Source organism: Macrotis lagotis, chromosome 8, assembly GCF_037893015.1.
Source record: "Macrotis lagotis isolate mMagLag1 chromosome 8, bilby.v1.9.chrom.fasta, whole genome shotgun sequence".
In the NCBI taxonomy this organism is placed as follows: Eukaryota; Metazoa; Chordata; class Mammalia; order Peramelemorphia; family Peramelidae; genus Macrotis; species Macrotis lagotis.
The window spans coordinates 194,756,500-194,776,719 of record NC_133665.1 but is presented as its reverse complement, the minus strand read 5'-3'; the positions used below and the strand labels follow the sequence as shown (position 1 = coordinate 194,776,719).

The following is a 20,220-nucleotide window of genomic DNA, read 5'->3' as shown; positions in this document are numbered from 1 at the left end:
CTGCTGGCCAGTGCTGAAAGAGGAGGCTGCAGGGCTCTGACTGAGTCACCGTGTCCTCTCCGTCATGGGCCCTTTGTCTCTGTGCCCCAACAAAGCAATCTCTTTTGCGGATGACAACTATCCTCCCTGAGCCGAAGTCTTTGGCACTTCCAAGCTTGTGCTTGCCTCATTTCTGAGGCCGGGCCTTGCTCTGGCCCAGGGCTGGTAGCCAGGGAGTTACCTGGGGAAAGGAGGCTGGGTTTCCTTGGAAACAGGAGTTGGCACTGCATGATTTTGGAAGTTGGCCTTACGTTCCATTTGGCTCAGAACAAGGATCTGGGCCATACGGTGCTGCTGAGTATGTGGGGGATGCCCATGTCAGATTGAGCACCAGTGACCTAGTTTAGAACCCTTTCTGAGGAGGAGGAGAGCACCAGTCTTGGGAGAACAGAGTCGACGAGTCTCAGGCTCTGTGCCGAGCCCTGGGGATGCCCAAGCAAGAGAAACTGGAGATTGATCATGAGCAAGGGAAGACCCCAATGTTAAAATGGATTGGCAACTTCTTGCTAAAGGAGGGGATTTAGCTGAAACTTGAAGCCTGGTGCAGAGAGAGAGCATTTCTGGTATGGGGGATGTCAAGGAGAACAGTCCGGAATTTGGTGTCTCTGGGGCGAAAAGGGTGGGGGTGGGGTGGGGCTGGATTCTAAAAGGCCTGGGAACACTAAGCTCCGTCTCTTTGTATTTGATTCCCGAAGTCATAGGAAGCCAGAGTTGATGGGGTAGCAGGTGACAGTTGGACCCATTTGGCAAGACAGTTACATCTTTCATAAATGAGATTTTTAAGACTCTTGAGCTCCTTCATAGGGCAACTGATTTATATTGGTTCACTTCCTGTATAAGAGTCTATAGATATAGTGCGTTCATCATTTTTTATTTTTAGGCATTTAACTAGTTCCACATTGGGTTGTTTTCAGTTGCCCTATCATAGTATTTGGTGCTCCACTCTGTCTAAGACAATGGATTATTTTCTCTAAGAAAGAATTCATGATATAAAGGGAGAAGGGTCTGTGGAAGCCCAAGACCTAGACCCAAGTTGGTCAGGACCAGAATGGGGTGCCCATGTCCTTTCCCGTCTTCTTCCTGGGAGAAGCAGCCCCCTTAGTTCCTGTGACTCCCACTGAGAAGAATCTCCATGGACCTTGGTGACCAGCAGAGGGGCTTCCTGGAGGGCAGAGGGATAGCACAGCTCTGCTTTGAAAGGGTCCGTTGGATGGAGTGGTCTGGGGAGAGCAGGATCTGGGCAGTCCAGGAGCTGGACATCGGGAAGCTGTTTAGCCCAAAGCAAACCCACACCAGGGAAGCACTTGGTTGACTGCCTGTGGAACCTGACAGGAGGGGCTTGAAAAGGAAATTTTGTTCCAAATTACTGCAAACCAGGGACACAACTGTAAACCTCTCTGAAAATTGGACCACCTAATTCTTCTTCCTAATTGGCCGATGCCAGGATAATGAAAGTGATGATTCTACCTACATGAATTTGCAGGTTATTTTATGAAAGTAGACAAAATAATAAAACTCAGCTAGAAAAAAGGTTAAGTATTTCTAGGAAAATAGTGACTCAAAATAAGTCAAAGGTCCTGGAGTTACCATGTCTCAAACTCATAAAGGCATAACCATGAGAGCTCTTGGCTCTGGTTCTCTCTCTCTCTCTCTCTCTCTCTCTCTCTCTCTCTCTCTCTCTCTCTCTCTCTCTCTAAATCAAGGTCATCAACTGAAGGGGAGGATTGTTGGGGAAATGGGAAAGCAGTTGGAGAGTTTGATCTAGACCCACATTTTATACCACATTCCATAAGAAACCCCCGATTGATCCAGGAGCCAATGGAAGATCACCTAAAAATGTGATGCCCTTCGAAGGTTTACCCTGCACGTCTGTGCACAAGCAGAAGTCTTGACCAAATACAGCGTGGGTGATCCCCGGAGGCAGCGTTGCGTGTATGTAGGATGTCAGATTGACAGGCTTTGGTGCCAGTCATGTCACTCCACTTGGAAGAGAAACAGTTATGTAGGAAATGTTCTTTGCCTTGGTTTTCTCAGATAAGAGCTTCACATTCAAGATCTAGAGGGAATTTCACAGAGGAATCTACAGGAAATGGGTCATTTGTTCCTCTGAGAGTTCAGTGACCTCAAAATAAGAAGAGACTGGTGTTCCAGGGACTTCAGGAGGCCACGTTCCAGTCAGGGAAGGAGGATGAGCCCAGAGAACTAGGGTGCCGGATGGATCTGACTGACCCTTCCTAAAAGCTGCCTTGTGGGTGTGTGTGCCCAGTCCCTCCAGCCAGGATCTCTGTGGAACCCATGGCATAGCCTTTCGGGCCTTCCTTGTGGTTGCTAGTTGGGGTCAAAGAGTCCCTGTTACTATCGCAGGGTCCCCTGCCATGGAGTGTCCAGGAACTGTGCTTGGTCCTGGCCTAGTCACTGTTTACCAGCAACTTGGAGACTTAACAGATTTGCAGGTGGCATGAAGCTGGGGGCAGCAGATGGCCAACACATTAGGAGACAGGATCCCAAATGGTTCCCCTCATTCAGAGGAACAAACTGTCTTTATTAGGATTCCTGTAAACATCTGTATTTAGAAATTCTCCCATCTGAGTCCAGTGTGGTGGAAAGCATGGTGAGTGAGTCACCCATGCTGGGATGATTGGGGGTTTCAATGGCCCATGGCTCCAATGAGACCCCACTCAGAAATGGCTGCTAAGGCTTCTCTCTCCCCAGGAGCCTGGTCCTTGGGTTGGGAAGGACTGAATGAGAATCATCCCTAGGGATAGAGATGAGGATCTGGCAAGAGAGTAGCCTGCTGGGTGGGATGAGTGGGTCACCAGGCCTTGCCAAACGGGGGCATCCCCATGGAGGATTCCCAATATGGGGAGAAAACAGAAGGCTATGCTGTGGGAGACCTGGGGTGGGGCACTTTTGGGGGATTTTGTAAAAAGATAGCTTTTTAGTAGGAACTTTTAGCAAAGGTCTGGGAACAAAGTAGGTGGCCATTGATTTGGGGAATGGCTCTCCTGTTTGTCTTGTGCTCTAATGACCAGAATGTGGACTCCAGGGAGGGCAGATTCAGAGGGGAGTGACCACAGCACTTCAGTCATGGGATGGGAAGAACTGCTGCATAACCTGTAATGCTTGGGCAGAACTCTGGCTCCATGGCTGGGGAGCATTGTATTGGCCATCAGAGTTGGTAAATTTTTTGGTTTTGCAGATTATTTTTCTCTTCTTAAAAATTTTTTTTTTTTATTACGGATGGCTCTTTGAGGGTAAGGAATGGATAAAAGAGGAATCTAGGCAATGAGAAAAAGAATGGACATTTATTTAAATGTAGCTGGCCACAGAAGGACTTTCTGATGCCATGATTTGGGGATTCTGACTTGGTATTGGGCCAAAGCTTCTCAGGGAGGGAGAAGTTAGGCGTCTGAGGTGTTGAGATGTGAGATTGTGGGGCTGCAGGAGCCTGGTCTCATTCCACTGGCACCCTGCACCCACTGACTGCCAGTCAGAAGCACTTGGTAAGTCCTTGGGATGTGCAGAAAAAGACCCAAGGGAGCTGCTGCCCTCTCCCAGGGGAGACCGAAACCAAGCACTCTGTGTGGACTTGCTCCATGCAGGAAAAATCAGGCTTAGTGGACAGAGGGAAGGCGCCGGCTTGCAAGGGGCTCTGGAAGAGACTGCCTGGAGCTGCATGGGGAGGAGCCTTCTGGGCATGATGGCCACAACGTCCTTGGGAGCTGCAGCCAGCAAAGAGGCCAGTGTTGCTGGTTGGCAGAGAACTCCAAGGGGATGAAGTGGAAGCAGACTGGGGTGGGGGTGGGGGAGCATTGTAAAAGGCTCCAAATGCCAGAGATTTTGGACTTGCCACTGGAGGTTACTGAGGAGGGTGGTGATTGGTCAGTGATCTTTGGGAAGATAGATGGGGGGGCACACCCTGGAGAATAATGAGAAAGTGTGTGTGGGAGATAGCTCGAGGAAGAGAAGGGAATCTGTGGTGGATGTACAATAAATAGATGAGTAATAGGCAGTGGGAGGAACCAGGGGAGCCGAGGAGCTCACCCGGGAAAGAGAATGATGAGTCGGCAGACCTCGGCCCACTTGCCCCTGCCTGGCCCTGCTGCCAGGCTGCCCCTCATGCTTGCTGCTGGGCCTGTCCTTGCCAGCCTTGAGCTGTGACTGGCGTAGCCAGGGACATTCCCAGTTAAGGGGCTTCCTGGCAGTTTAATGTGGTTGGTCATTCTGTAAGGATTTCTCGAATCCCTTGCTTTGTGGAGAGAGGAGTAAGTCATGGGAAGTGACCAGGTGGAGGAACTTGGAGGTTGGAGTGCTTTGGGTGTTTATATCCCTAGTAGGGGGCGGATTTGAGGTGGGGAGGGAGACCCCACTGAGGGAAGGGCATCCGCCAGCTTGGGGCCTGGTAGAGAACCTCTAGTCAAGATAGAGTAATAACTATGCAGTGAAGAACTCCCCAGAGAGGAAGGAAAGAGGTTACTAAGCAATGGTGGTAAAGGGGAGCCCCATCCTGCCAGGACCAAGGAGTCATTCTGGGGGATCAGTGAAAGGACATCTCATGCTAGAAAGGGGGGCTGCCTGGGCGGAGAAAGGGAAAGCCAGCACGTTGCCCACGGGGAGCCCAGCCTGGGGGTGGTTTGAGTGGGAGTTGGGTGGGAAGGGAACCAGGACATGGTCCATGGGGGCTCCATCCTCCAAGGGCCAGGAAGCCAGGGGGCTGGGCTGAGTGACCAGGCTGTCCCCGGGAAGCTGGCCACAGCTAAGAGCCTGAGTCCTTCCAGAGGCCGGCGTTAGCCACCCGCCCGCCTGTCTTTCATCTATTACATGTGGGGGTCTGTGTGTGTGGGCACACATGAGACAAGCTCGATCTGGATACAGATGCCCAGACCATTCCAGCCACACCCAGTGTCACAGAGCTTCCTGTGACGTGGAAGGGCGCGATGGAGAAGAGAGCACCTGGGCTTCTCCTGCCCCCACAGCCTTGCTCTCCTTTCAGGTTTGGGTTGAGGACACAGACACCCCTTACCCTCCCCCACATACCACACACACACACACACACACACACAAACCCACACACATTCTCTCACACACCCACAGCCACAGGCATTCACATACACACCTCATAGGCGCTCACACTAACACAGACTCCCATACTCACACACATAGATGCACAGACACATACACACACCACACATGTATTCACTGGCATCACACATAGACATGCACATACTACACACAGACACATGCACTCATGCTGATAGGCATTCACATACACCCACACATACCCAGACCCCCTACCGTCACACACACACACACACCCTGCAGACCTGCACACCCACCACAGAAAAGGCATTCATACACACAGACATGCACACACTCTGGCAGGCACCCATTGTGGACTAGTGAGCTGTAGTTGAGAGTTGACCGTATCTGGGCCTGAGAAGGAGGGCTGGCCTAAGCAGGTCTAACAACCTGCATTCAACAGTGTGAAACCCTTTCCCTCCCCTGGTTCTTGTCACTCACATGGTTACCTGTCCTCAAAGTGCTTGGGAGACAATCTTTGTAAAGCCCATAGAGGATGATGGAGCAGGAAAGAGAGGTGGGGTGGGAAACCCTGTGGCCCCCCCTCTGCAGGGGGATTACAGTCTCATGGGAGAGACCACATGCAGACGAATACTATAAATAATTCTTACCTAGGAAAATAGGAGATGATGAACAGAGGGACGCCATTGGAATTAAGAGAGTTGGGGAAGGCTTCCTGTAGAAGATGAGATTTTAGTTCCCAGCCAGGAGGTGAGTCTGGTGGCCTTAGATAAATGGGTCCAGCTAGAGGAGGGTAAAGTTTAAGAAGACTGAAAAGTGGAGAGTGGGGTCTATTTGATCCTGGAGGGATAGGGAATCACTGGAATTTATTGAAATGGGGCAGGGGTGATACGGTCAGCTGTATGTTTTAGGAAGATCATCTTGGAGGCTGAGTGGAGACTGGATTGGGCTGGGCTGGGGAGATACTGGAGGTAGGCCAACCCCTCAGCAACTACTGCCATGGTCCAGAGGGGAGGTAGTGGGGGCAGGATCAGGGAGGAAACCCTGACCTGCTCTCTGGTCTCGTCAAAGTTCAGCCAGTCCTTCCTGCAGCCTGCTTCAAGTCCCCTTTCCTTCTTCCCTTATTTTACTGCTTCCTTGTCTTTCCTTAGGGGATATTTCAGGCTATCCCTCTTTTCTCTCCTCAGCCCCTAGGTCAACACTGTTGGCTTGCTTCTGATTCCACCACATCTGCCGTGTCCTTCCCTCCTCTAGCCTAGCCTCGCCTAGCTGGACTATTGCGATATCTTCCTCAGGCTTGGCATCTCTTCTCTCTCCATCTCCCTTTCAACTCAGCTGCAAAATTAATATTTCTTTTTCACATTTTTTATTTTATTTTTAATTTGTGGAATAAAACAAACATTTCCATGACAGTGTAATAAAAAGTTAATTACACATGAAACCATAAATCTGTCATGAACCATTTGCTATTCCGTGTGTATGTGTGTGTGTGTGTGTGTGTGTGTGTGTGTGTGTGTGTGTTGCAAGGCAATGGGGTTAAGTGGCTTGCCCAAGGCCACACAGCTAGGGAATTATGAAGTGTCTGAGGTCAGATTTAACCTCAGGTACTCCTGACTCCAGGGCCGGTGCTCTATTCACTGCACCACCTAGTGGTCCCAATATATATATATTAAAGTTATCATGCACATTTCTTTTTTCCCTTCCTCTTTCTCCTTGCCCTCGAGATGGTTACCATGAGTTACAAAGAGGTATAGACATACATATATGTGTAGATATATTTACATAGATATGTCCATATACAGAATGAATGTTTCTAAGACACAGGTCTGCCCTTGTCACTCTTGTACTTAGAAACCTGGAGCGGCTTCCTGTTTCCTCTGGGATAAAATAGAACCTCCTCAAACTGTCCTTGAAAAGCCTGTCCAGTTTCTGCTTGATCACTGGTTCCGTGACTGAGCCTTTCTTTGCTCAGGTTGATGGCCATATCTGGAGTGCCCTTGCTTCTTTGGCCTCTCCAACTTCTAGTTGGGAGTGTCTTGTGTCTCCTAAGGAAGGGGATGAATAGGTTGCTTTTCATCACTGTTTATATATTCCCTAGCATAGGATCTGCTGAGAGTTAGTCTGCTGGGTGAGAGGCTCCGCACTGAGTGCTCAAATTTGTTCTAAGTTTGAGAAGACAGCTTGTCTCTTGTTCTAATTGAAGACAGCTGACTAAATGGGCTAAATCTTCCCCAGGTTTAGCTTCTGCCTTCTTCTGTTACCTCTTGATGAGGGGAGGGAAGCAGGGATGCAGATGGGTCAGCCCATCGTTCTGGAGATGTGGGCTGGCACTAGCATTTTACCCAAGTACTGTCTGCATTTTGAAGAATCTAACCTTCTTCCCCATTTTGAAAATTGGTTGGTTGATTGGTTGGCCTTTATTTATGTTGGACATTCTCTGGCCATCCTGGTTCCTTCAGATTGTCAGTGGCATCCACAGCATCCCCCGATGCTTTCAGTCCTCAGGCTGAATAGGTCAAGCGATCTCGACTCTGGAAGTAGCCGCACATGCCTGTTGATGGACTAGAATGTATCTTTGGCTCCTGGTGAAGGGCTCATTCTAAACTGTCAACTGACCTAGAGACCTTGAAGGAGGCCTTCCCTGCCCTTCAGAAGCTTGCCTTCCATCTAAATGGAGACAGAAAGCCCATTATGAGGATATACAGGGGAACGACTGAACAAATTGTAGTAGATGTATGTGTGATGAAGATGTATGTGATGGAAGACTATGATCTCTATGATGCCTGGAAAGACATCAACTGATGCTGAGTGAGATGAGCAGAACCCGACGAACATCCTACACACTAACACCACCATGGGGTGGCGGTCAGCCATGATGACTTGTTCATCTCAGCAGTACAAAAATTTTAAAAGACTTGTGATGGAAAATACCATCCATATCCAGGGAAGGAGCTGTGGAGTTGAAAGGCAGACCAAAGCTTATTAAAAGTTGTCTTATGTATTATGTCATTTGTTTTTCTTTCTTCTGTTGGATCTGATTCTTCTCTCACAACATGATCAATATGGATCTATGAGTAGCATGGTTATAAATGTAGTGCCTAGATCAGATTGCTTTCTGTCAGGGGCAGGGAAGGGAGAAAGGGAGGAAAAAGATAACACTCAAAACCTTGCAGAAACTATGATTAGCTACAATTAGTAGGCTATGATTGCATATAGTTGGAAAAAGAAAATATTTTTAAAAAGGCTAAGTATCTATAAAAACAAACAAAAAATTCAAGTATATATAGCATGAAGACCAAGGTTATGGTCTGAGTGTACCTTGGGTGTTTGGAAGGCTCTTTCCTCACCCTCTTGGGAACATTCTAGGGACCTGACAGATGATGCTGTTTTTTCCTCTCACTCTGCCTTTGTAGGAAATGAGTCCCAGTTTGGGGAAGAAGTGAGGAAGCTCATTTCTTTTATTCTCTTTTCCTTATTGTACCCCCCCCATTTACATGTAAATATATTTCAACATTCATTTTTTGTAAAATTTTGAGTTCCACATTTTTCTGTCTCTAAGACAGTGAGTAAACTGTATAACTGTAAACATGTATAGTCAGGTTAAACATGCTTCTGTAACAGTCATACTGTTAAAGAAGAATAAAAGGGGAAAAGACTATGAGAAAGAAAAAACATGAAAAAGTGACCATAGAGTGTGGGTTTTGGTCTGCATATGCATTCTCTAGTTCTTTGGATGTAGATAGCATGTTCCATCACAAGCCTTTTGGAATCATCTTTGATTATTGGATTGCTGAGAAGAGCCAAGTCTGTCACAGTGCATCATCTCACAGTGTGGCTGTTCCTGTCTGCAGTGTTCTTCTCCACTCCCTTCCCTCAGGAGCAGTTCCAGACTTTTCTGGAATCTGCCCACTCCTGTATCATTTGTTCAGCCATTCCCTGATTGATGTCCCTCAAATTCCAATTTTTTGCTACTACAAAGAGAGCTGCCACAAACAGTTTTTGTACGTCTGGGTCTCTTTGCCTTTGGTATGGTCTCTTGGTATAGAACTAGCCCTGTTACTGCTGGGTCAAAAGAGAGTCAGTTATAGTGAATCCAGTTCCCAAAGACACCAGAATGGAGCAGTTCCCGACTCCACCACCAGGGGAAGCTCATTTTCAGCAAGATGACATTGAGTCTGGGATCTCCCTCCACCCAAGGCCACAGAGAACACATTCATGGGTTTCTGGAAAGGTGGAATAACCCCCAGCAGGCCTTCCTGTGTGTGGGGCGGGCACCAACCACACGGGTATATTCCAGAGTCAGCATGGCGGTTTCCATCCATTCAGGAGCGTAGCTGGGGGACTCTGGCTGGGTCCCCTACTCTCTCTGAATTGATCTTATTCCTTGGTGGCCGGGGTACCTGCTCCTGCTTCTTTATGAGGTGGAGAGGTTCAACTGAAGTCTTGTCCACACAGCCCTTTACCAACCTACTCTGGAAACGTCCAGGGTGGTCCTCTTCCTGCCCTGCTCCCAGGCCTGTTTATAGGAAATGGCCCATTCTTATAGTGAGGGAACTACTCCAGGTGGGCTCAGGGGCATAGACTGATAGAGGATGTTCAGTGGTTTGCTACTGAACCCCTCAGAGGGGTCTGGGGTCCTTTAATGCAATAGTTTAGTTTTGTGTGGAGGGAAAGCTAGGGCTTAGGTTTGGCTATGTTTGTGCCTGTGTGTGTGTGAGGGAAAGAGCACATGAGCTTGTGCCCCGGGTGTGTGCCTGCCTTTGTGTGTCTCCATGTGACTCACGCACATCTCCCCTCTGCTTCTAGGAGGTGGTTCAGCTCCCTTTGGATTTTGTGAAGCAGCTCTGGTTAAAGATCCAGGCAGAGAGACCAGGTGAGGAGGGGCCTGGGCTGGCTATGCTGATGAACCTTGTGGGGGGAACAAAGAAGGAAAGCCCCCCCCCTTCCCTGCTTCAGGTTCGTGTTTCTGGGCCCCCTCAGGGTCTGCAGAGGGCTTTGAGCTGAGCCTGGGGCTCCTGGTATTTTCCAGAATCTCGCTGTGATAAAGACTTGGACACACTCAGCGGCTACGCCATGTGCCTTCCAAACCTCACCAGACTACACACCAGCCATTTTGCAGAACACCGGCCGATCCTCTGTGTAGAGATCAAGGTGAACCTGCTGTGACGTGGGTGGGATCAGGGCTCACCTGCCTGCAGACAGCAGGGTGCCACCTGCTGCCTGCTGAGTGGGTTTCTGGGCAAGGGGACTGGGGGGGGTGCCATTGTCACCATGCCCACCCCTTGGGGGAGCAAAGCTTCAGACTGGCCACTGGAGGGGAGATGGAGCCCCCTTCCTCCCAGGGCCCTTGTCCCCCACCCAATCTGGTCCTTGTCCCTGGCTGGCAGGGCCTCCAGGGATGCAACTTCCCCATTTTGGGAGAGTCCCTGAATGTTTTCTGACCTTGTGTTTATATTTGCAGCCAAAATGTGGGTTCATTCCCTTCTCCAGGCATGTTACCCAGGAGATGAAGCACAAGGTGTGTCGCTACTGTATGCACCAGCACCTGAAGGTACGGCGAATGCCCATCCTCTTTCTGACCCAAGGCTTTGGGTCAGAGGGAATGGGGGGCTAGTGGCTGGCTGTAGAGTCAGCCTTGGGAGCCCCTGATTCTGTTCTGTGTTCAGAGCCGATGGGGGTGGGGGATCAACTCTGTATGACTTCCCAGGAACATTGTCTCTGCCCCTGGTGGATTGTGACCTCCCTTAGCTTGCAGGGACCATGGTTGGGGGGGGGGGGCTTCCTTCCTTTGTCTGAATCTTTGGGGATGAGCCTTGGGTGCTGGGTGGAGAACAGGGACTGATTACACCAGTTGGTTGCCTCAAACTTGGGCCCCATGAGGAAGCTGCTGGGTGATTCCCATTTTCAAGGACCTTGGACCCCAGTGAGAACTTAGGTGTTCAAGGTCTAAGGCAAAATTTGAATTCAGGTTAGCACCCCCCTTCAAGATCAGCACTGCCCCAGAACCCACACTTCTCATGGGCTCATGGGATCAGTTGGAAAGCTGAGCCAGAGGCCAAGGAAAAGCTTCCCCTAGACTGTTGGGGAGTAGATCAGGACTCATCTCCAGCTTGGAGGGGTTGCTGCATGCCCCTCTGCGCCCCTCTGGCTGGAGCCATTCCTTTTCCTCTTCCTCCTTCAGGGAGTCTGCCCACTCCCACCTCCACCCCATTCCTGTAGCTGAGACTCACAATGAGAAAAACATGCCCCTGGTCCAGGAAGGAGTGAAGAAGGGAGCTGGGGCTACCCCAAAGGGAGGGGGGCCCCTCTGGGATGTCTGTGTGCAGACTGACTGGGATTGGTTAGAGCAGGGTCAGAGCCCCAGAAGGTGGGATCAGCTCATCCAGCTCACACCCTCTTATGACCAGACATTGGAAGGACTCTGTCCTGACCTCAGGAAGTGATGGGAAATCAGCAGGTCCCAGAGCCCAAGGCTGATGACCGTCTGTAGGCTTGACCAACTGACCAGGCTGGTCTCTGCTGGCCTTGTCCTCACCAGGAGCTTTGAGGAGTGGGAAGAGGACCCATGGACCCCAGGAGGCAGCTTGTGACTCTTCGGAACCATTTATGGTTTAGATGAGGGTAATGGAGTATTATTGACTGCTATGAGTTGTGAATGGAAAAGTGCTAGGAAACTGGGAAGATGCCAGAGGAGGTGCCAGGTGAAGAAAGGGGAGCAGTGGCCCACAACACCACTGCCCACATATGCAGTGTGGCGACTGGCTGCGGTTTGGAGGACCAGCGAGGAAGTGAGCTGACCTCTTGGCAGCACCCATGAACTCCTGGTGAATGCTCTTTGTGGGGGACGGGAGCTTTGAGAGGAGCAGGAGGATGAATAGGCTGGAGATTGCAAGGAGGACGCTGGATGAGGAGCCACTTTCTGTGTGAGAAAGCAAAAAAAAGGCTTTGAGGAGGAAGCCAGAAGAGCAGTCAGCAGACCACTGACTCTCCAACAAGAGCCAGAGCCTGGGTGGGAGGGAAGCTGCCAAAGTACAGACAGCGGGACCCCTCCCTCTCTCAGTCACTGAAAGGCAAATGGAAAATCATCTGGTTCGTCCTGGGCCAGTGGATCAGCTGTGCTAGGGACGGGCTGGCCCCGAAGCTAGAACCAGCGCCATTTTTATGACACAGGTTGCTTCGCCCCTCCAGTCCCAGGGGTTCATCGGATTGGTGCTAGACTCTGTGCAGGTGCCTGGTCAGCTTAGCACTCCCCAAGGGGCCTCATCCTGCCCAACTTGGCAATGGCCAGAAAAGATGCAGCTCACTGCTGGTGTCTCCACAGAGAAAAATCATTGAAAGGAATGAGAGAGCCTAAAGCAGGAGGCTGCTATGACAGAACCCCCAGGAGGAGGACCGGGTGGGCAGGTACGGGATGGACCCTCATGTCCATGTCCAGGCAGCCTCATGTGGTGTTGGACCTGGGCATCAGTAGGAAGAGGGGGACCTTAGTGCTCCATGAAAGCAAAGGTGTGTCTAGGGAATGCCGATAGTCTGTCGGTCTGAGGCAGATGAATGTTAGGAAGGCAGGCTAAAGAGATGCAGGGGGAGAGGTGTTAGAAGCCAGAGGCAGGCGCAGCACCCGTGCTGCCACTGTGGCAGCTTGCCAATGGCCTTCTACAAAGCGGGGACCTTTCAGAACTCCCAGGGAGTTTGACTTCTGTGGGCAGCCTCCAGGTCTGAGCCTCAGGACGGTGATAGCACTGTCTTCTTGCCAGCTGCTTCTTCCCCTTTCCTCCTTGAAAGGCTCTGTCTGTGCCCAGGCCTGTTTGCCTCACCTTGCCTAGACTGGGGGTGTCTCAACAGCCTTTCTGCAGTGCTGGGGAGCTGGGCACCCACTCTGGTGAGAGGCTATGGCCCCCCAGTTTCCAACTGTGTAGGAAGGAAGCAGCCAGAGCGAGAGGGTTGCATCCCCTTCCTCAGTATCAGATTGATTGCAGTCCAGTGGAGGCTTTGGGCTGGGCCTGGGACCTGAAGTTGCTGACAACTGCCCTCTGCCCCTTTTCCCCAGCCAGACTTACCCCAAGAAAGAGCCATTCTCACTTCCTTTCTGTCTTCTTTAGCAGCCCCCCCCCCCCAGGGGGTTGCCCTACAAAGCAGGGCAGAGCCTCAGTAAGGGGGATAAATCTCTCCTGGACCCAAGTAGGGAGGGACTTGGGACAGGAGGATGGCATGGTAACCGAGTATTTGTGCGCCCTCCCACGCAGTCCTTGCCCTTCATGAGCTCATGTCCTGGGGGGAGACACATGTGGAAACTGGACAGGCAGGATGGAGCTGGAGACAAAAGAATAGAGATGGGAAGGGTCTTCTGGGACAGGATCTTGGGTTCAGCTGGCTTTGACCTGGGTCTTCAAATCAGAAGCTCTCAGTGTTGCCGGGGCAGGGGTGATGGATTGGCGTGCCTCACCCCAAGGGGTGCCTCGTAACACTGTCCACAGACCTCGTCACTGGTATTTACACTGCGGTTTGTAGAGGACTTTATAAATTAGGTCTCATTTGATCCTCCCAATGGCCTTGGCATGATCCCCATTTTACAGATGAAGAAATTAAAGCAGACAGGATTTAAGTGATTTGCCCTTGCCCAGGGACACACAGCTAGTAAGTGTCTGGGCTGGATTCAAACTCGTCTTGGGAATTGAACCCTGGGAAGTTCTGGATGTTTGGCGGCAGAAACACTTTGTCACAGACCACTGAAGGGAGTCTCTTGGTCTTCCTGGTCTATCCTGGGCCAGAAACGCTTGTTGCTAAGTCTATCTCTGGATGTAGTTAACCTGGGGAGCTGCTCCCTCGGACACCCCTTTGGTGTCCTCCGACCTGACTGGTGCAGCCTGGATGAGCTGGCCTATGACCACATGGGGTTCCTTGGTCGTGGGGTGATTCTTGTTGGAAGGCTGAGCCCTGTTGCTATCCACTTCCCCTAGTGGGGGGGGGTGCTCCTGGCCAAATAGTGCTCTGGGGGGAAGTTGACCCTTAGTCATTTGCTTAATGAAATCACCATCGCTCATTACTGATTAATGAATAATTCCATTTTCTTTAACAGGTAGCAACTGGCAAATGGAAACAGATCAGTAAATACTGTCCTCTAGACCTCTTCTCAGGGTAAGAACTTCTCTGACCTGACCACTAACCCAGACACCGCTTGGGGTTTGACTGGGGGTGTGGCCTGTAGGGCTGGCATCTCCTCTTGGGGCAGCTGCCAGCCAGTGCTTTCACTGGGCTGGGAGTGATTTTCCCATGGGGGGGTTCACTCTGAGATGACGAGCAGTAACAGTTGACCCTCTCTGTCCATACCTCATTGGAAGTGTCAGCTTATGGAGGCCTCCGTGAAGGGCTTAGCCTTATTGGACAGAAGGGGAAACTGAGACTATCTTGATGTTGTCCCAGGGGGATCCCCCCCACCCCAGGACTTTGTCCCTAGCCTTCATCTGGTGCTTCTGTGAGCCAGAGGTGCAGGAGGTGGACGATCAGGACCCAGGGAAGGAAACAGTGACGGTCAATGGACCCTGATAATGATGGACAGCTCAGGCCAGGGCCCCAAGGCTGGGAGTGGTCCAGGAGAGGGGGCCCAGACTTGAGGCTGGCACAGTTAGCTCCAGGCCCTCTTTCTCACCTTGGGGCCGCCCTCCCAGGGGCCAGGCCAGAGCTTGGAAGCAGCTGTAAGCACCGGTGCTCCCTCCTTGATGGAGATTGGAGGCCTTACCTCATGCTTGTGTAGGCAGGTGGTTCTCTGTCAGTGGGTACAGCGACTCCTGGGAAGTCTCTGACCCCCAAAGGTTGCCTGGGCATCCCTCTGGAGCTGGTTGGCCAGCCCAGCCCCACCGTTATCCAGATGAGTGGGATGTGGCTTCTTCATTTGAAATTCACCTCACCTTTGACCCCATGATTCTGCCTCTCAAGATGGGCTCTTCAGCAACCTACAAATTCATCCCATAGCATTGTTTTAAAATTTTAATTTCCCCCCAAAGACTCCCCTTCTTTCTCTCCCATCCCCATTATAAAAATGAGAAAAATAAAAGCCCTGGTACAAACAAGTGTGGTCAAGCCGAATGGGCCACGTCCCGGGCCAAGTCCCAAACCACGTGTGTCAGTCTGCACGCTGAGTCCTTTGCCCTCCCCACCCACCAGGGGGCCCCTGGAATCATCTGAGAGTGGCTTGTGGTCTTGACATGAGGGCTGTGGTGGTTCTACTTTGTGGACCCTTCCTCAGGCTCAGAGCCTGACTGGCACAACAGGACTGCAGTCCCTGCTTTGGGGTCTTTGTACTCCGGAGTGTTGCGCAGTCCAGGGAGGCCCTGTGGTCACTATTTGGATCTTACATGAGTCTGTGGGAGAAAGGAGGTCAAAGCCTTTGTCACAATGGAGCAGGTAGTTTGGAGGAGGGAGAGGGTTGCGTCCTCTTCCTCAGTGTCTAGTTGGTCAAAGTCCAGCAGAGGCTTTTGGGCTGGGCCTGGGACCTGAAGTTGCCGGCAGCTGCCCTCTGCCCCTCTTCCCCAGTCAGACTTGCCCCAAGAAGGAGCCATTCTCACTTCCTTTCTGTCTTCTTCAGCAGCACCCCCAGGGGGTTGCCCTACAAAGCAGGGCAGAGCCTGAGTAAGGGGGATAAATCCCTTAAGAACCCAAGAGGGCAGCCTGGCTGTTCTGAAAGAGGTGGCCCACCCCCCTCCTGGATGGACCATCTGCTAGGCTTGATACCGGGCAAGGAGAGGGTCATTGAAAGGTCAGGTCTCGGGACCCTTCTGAGTGGGTCCATGAAAGAGGAAGATGTAGAGGGAGGGCACTGGGCCTTGGGTCTGGACCAGCAGTCCCAGGCTAACAGCAGGTCTCCCACTTTATCTGAATCAGAGTTTGGGGGCACCAGACCGGAGGGTCTTGTCTGAGCAGCAGTGTGGAAGGGGAAGACTGGTGTAGAAGGCCTGAAGGGGGTGCAGATAGGGAGCTGATGTGGGTTCAGAGCTGGCACTGGGAGCTGCAGGGGCAGATGAAGTGTTTGAGGGAGGGTCTTGAAGCCCTGAAGAAGGTCTCTACTCTGGGGTGTAGGCTGTTTCCCTGCCGGGAACACCCGAGTGCTGGGATCAGAAACATGAGAGTAGACTGCCAGGTGACAGCTGGGAGGTGGGGAGAGATTGGAGAGGATTCCCCCACTCCCCTGCTAATGAGTGGGACCAGTTCTTGGAGGAGAGGGGGCCAGGATGGCCTTGACTAGCAGTTAGCTCTTCTCTGGAGATAGGGGTAGAGAAGGGGTGAAGAAGGGGTGGAGGGTCTACAGCATGAGGTGGGGACCTGGAGGACTGGAAAGGCAGGAGGAGCAGGTTGTTTTTGCTCCTGGAGGCACTTTATTGAATAGGGGGTGCTGAGGACCTGCCCCAGAGGGATGGTGGGGGAGAGCAGGGGGCAGCATCAGTGAGGGGTCCCAGGAGGGAAACTGGGCCTGCAGGGGCCTTCTTTCCTTGACCATCGTTGCTCAGGTCCATCCTCTGCCCTTGTCCTCTCCAGAATCTGCTCAGTGGCTTCAGCCAAGCCACAGGCTGCCCTTCTCTGCTCTTGTGCGCATGCACCTTGCTGGCCTCTAATGTGGCTGGGCATGGCCGAGCACTGGACTGCTCTAGATCCAAGGGCCAGAGATCGGTGGCTCCTTATGAGAAGAGCAAGGGGGTCAGATGGGATGCTGAGGCATGTGTTTGGTTGGTTTTAAGAATGGATGAGGGCTGCTAGGAGGTGCAGTGACTAGAGCACTGGCCCTAGAGTCTGGAGGACTCAAGTTCAAATCTGACCTTAAACATTTAATAATTACCTAACCCTATTGCCTTGTAAAAAAAAAAAAGGATTAAAACTGAGTTTTGCCTTATTGAAGGGCAGGAAGGAGAGAATTTGGAGCGGAATGGTTGATTGGTAGTTGTCCTTAGATCTCCAGGAGCGGGGTCTGACTGGGGCTGATGAGATCACCAGGAGCGCCAGAGACTCTCCCACAGGTGGGGCCCAAGTAGCCATGGGACCATTTGGAGAGGGCAGGAGGCCATGCTAGGTGTCCTATGCCAGCCTCTCCTGAGCCACATGATCCGAAGTTCTTTTTTGTGTCATTTCTTCTGACTTCTGAGCTCTCTATAAAACAATTTTTTGGCAAGCTTACATCTGGCATCCTAACAATGTACCTACCCCTCAGAGTTGCGCTCTCTGTAGTAGCACTTGGCAGTTTACTGCAATAAAGCTTCTCCTGCCAGGTGAGCCTCAGTCTTCCTGAGATGATGTAAGTGGCAGCAATGCCATTTCCTGGCCTAGTGCTGGTTGACTGCCCAGGTTCACCAGGCATCAGCAGTGAGGTCAGCACAGGGGCCCTGTGGACCCTTGGTTTGGGGGTGTTTGGGGAGGATGGGCACTTCTGGTGTCCCCCTGAGCTGCTCCAAGACCCTGTAGCATCTTTGGCAGCAGGGCTGAATCTGCCTGAGGGTAACCAAGGCTGCCCCCACCCTCTGGTAAGTTAGGGGGTGTCTATCCCAAGTGAAGACTTCCCCTGATGGACTGGGTGGATGAAAACCATTTGTTCCCACCACCATGAAGCTGGTGACCAGAAGCAGCTGAGTGGGAGCCATGGAGTGTTCAGAGTGTGGTGGAATTTGAAGATGCCAAGGCTGTCGGGGCTGTGGCCGGTCATCCTGATTCTTGTCAGGATGCTGCTGGACCATGTTGACCCTGGAAGAGAGGGAGGCCGACAACTCTGTGAGCCCGGCCTTGCTTCAATCTAGTTTCCGTGTGAACAGAAGATGGCGCCTGCACCATTTATTCTCAAAGTCCTGCGGCATGGTGACTAAGTAGCAGGTGTGGATTCCCAGGAGGGCTGGGCCGGAGGCTCAGTTCCTCACTGGAAGCAGTGGTGGGATTCGGCAGCTCCTGGGGGGTCTGAGTCACCCTTTTGGAACCACCTTGTTCACCTGCTGGGGTGAGGAAGGGGCTAAAATAGTGCTCTGAAAATTGTCTGCTTGTCTGTCCCTGGCCTGTTTACTGTGGCGGGCAGGGTGCCAGTCTGCACTTGAAACACAAAGTGGAGAAGAGTTTCAAAGGTCATTCATCCCACCCCCTGTGTGCATGGGAGGTGACCTGAAAGAGGAAGAGTCCTGGTGAGTGGCTGCTGTGCCCCCGGCAGTGGACTCACCATCAAACCTAATTTGTGATTTGAAAGCCAAATAGAAGGGGATGAAAAACGTGTTAATAACATCAGTTCAACCCCAGTTCCAGCCTGGCCTGCTGGCCTTTGTCTCCTTCCTTTGGCTTTCTCTGGTGTGATCAGCCCTCTGGCCCCCTTATTGCTCCCTCCAAAAGCCCTCCAGGTTAGAAGCATAGTCGGGGAAAGCAGATTCCCAACTTGGCCTCTGCACTGCTCCATGTGATGGCCTCTCACCCCCACAGAGTGGCAAAGTTCTGGGGCCGCTCTGTGGAACAAAAGCTCCAATCGGTGGACCCTGTGCTGTCCCCGAGCCAGGGGTGGTCCCCAGCGAGCTGCTGAGGCGGAATGGGTGGTCGTGGGATTTCTGATTTACCAGATCTGCGCTCTAAAAACCTCTCCTGCTTTATCCCCTTTCAGAAATAAGCAGAGAATGCACTTTGCCTTGAAAAGCTTGTTACAGGAAGCACAGAACAACCTAAAGATATTCAAGGTAAGAAGACTTCTGGGCGCCATCTTTGGAGAGTGGGGGTGAGATCTAAAAGTGCATCGGTGGCAGTGTGGCCAAGTTGTGGAAAGTCTTATACAAGTGCAATTCTGGTCAAACGAGTCCTGGAATCGATTCTCTCTTTTTCCCCTTACAAATTTGTTTTCATCTTTTTTCCAATGGAAATTTTATTTTCCCAGTTCTGTGTGCAAATGTCATTTTTCGGTATTCATCCATTTAGAAATTTTTGAGTGTGTAAATGGCTCATGATTATGAGCCAGAGTGATTTAAATAGCTTTTTATTGGTTACGGCGCTTTTCAGGACCAATTTCTTCAGTGGAAAAAGGCTGTGAATGGTGACAATGTCTCGTTTCTATGCAGTTTGAAAGGGCTGCTCCTTGCCTGCGTGCTTGCCCTTGCTCAGGGTTCCAAGCTGATCAATACACTCACCCCCACCTCTCTATGCAAGTGTTCCCTGCCCTGATCCCTGTGTGATGAGCACAGTAATGCTGTGAACATAGCGCAGGCATACTAGCAAAGCACAGAGACCCCGGGGACTGGGGACCCACGGGCAGGCCCGGCCCCATCCCACCTCGGTCCGGTCTTGGTCTCACACTCGCAGGCAGACCCCAGGCTCTGTCACGGCCCTGGGTCTCAGACTCAAGATCTCGCCCTGTCCGAGGGGCCGAACACCCACCCTCCTCCCTTGGTGTCCGGCCACCCTGGGGGCGCGGCGTTCAGAGGGTCTTGGGGTGCCTTAGTATGGTCCCTCCCTCCCTGCCTGGCGGGTGCTTCATCGCTGGGCTTGGAGACTCAGGGCTGGGCCACAGGGAGAGGGCAGAGTGGGCAGAGTGGGCGCGCAGCCTAGCTGCACCCACAGTGCCCCGCCGAACCGCTTTCTCGCATCCTTCCCTTGTCACCTTCGCTGGTGCCGTCCTCGCTCCCGTCCCGTGGGCTCCCACGCGGACCGGCCGTCCGAGGGCCGGGCCGCCGCAGACACGGGCGCCCCTGTCCCCCCAGAACGGCGAGCTCATCTACGGCTGCCGGGACCCCCGCGACGCGGCGGCGGACTGGAACGAGCTGGCGCGCCACCTCAAGCCCTTCTTCTACCCGGCCAACGGGCTGGTGGCCGGGCCGCACTGCGCAGCCGCCGTCATCAAGGAGCTGATCCAGGTGCTGACGCTGAGCCTGCTGAGCGGACCCGGGGAGCCCAGGCCCGGGGAGCCCAGGGCCGGGGAGCCCAGGACCGGGGAGCCGCGGCCCGGGGAGCCCAGGAACGGGGAGCCGCGGCCCGGGGAGCCCAGGAACGGGGAGCCCCGGCCGCCCGCGCGCAGCCGCTGCGAGGCCAGCCCCTTCGGCAAGGAGCCGCCCAGGACGGGTAAGGGCCAGGGCCAGGGCCAGGGCCAGGGCCAGGGCCAGGGGCCGCTCCCCGCCGGGGACGGCGCCCCCCACACCGGCCCTC

At 52.4% G+C, this 20,220-nt stretch overlaps 1 protein-coding gene across 9 annotated transcripts in view; it reads left to right on the top strand.

Moving 5' to 3' along the window:
- The window catches only part of IPPK (inositol-pentakisphosphate 2-kinase), a 32,232-nt gene that overhangs the window by 9,919 nt on the left and 2,093 nt on the right, over nucleotides 1–20,220 (top strand). For all 9 annotated transcript variants that reach the window (XM_074199294.1, XM_074199293.1, XM_074199291.1 and 6 more), the window contains 6 exons: nucleotides 9,886–9,952; nucleotides 10,109–10,230; nucleotides 10,541–10,630; nucleotides 14,156–14,214; nucleotides 18,692–18,764; nucleotides 19,779–20,136. In XM_074199294.1, coding sequence (XP_074055395.1) covers nucleotides 9,886–9,952; nucleotides 10,109–10,230; nucleotides 10,541–10,630; nucleotides 14,156–14,214; nucleotides 18,692–18,764; nucleotides 19,779–20,136 — 769 coding nt within the window. The remainder of the gene's footprint in view (nucleotides 1–9,885; nucleotides 9,953–10,108; nucleotides 10,231–10,540; nucleotides 10,631–14,155; nucleotides 14,215–18,691; nucleotides 18,765–19,778; nucleotides 20,137–20,220) is intronic.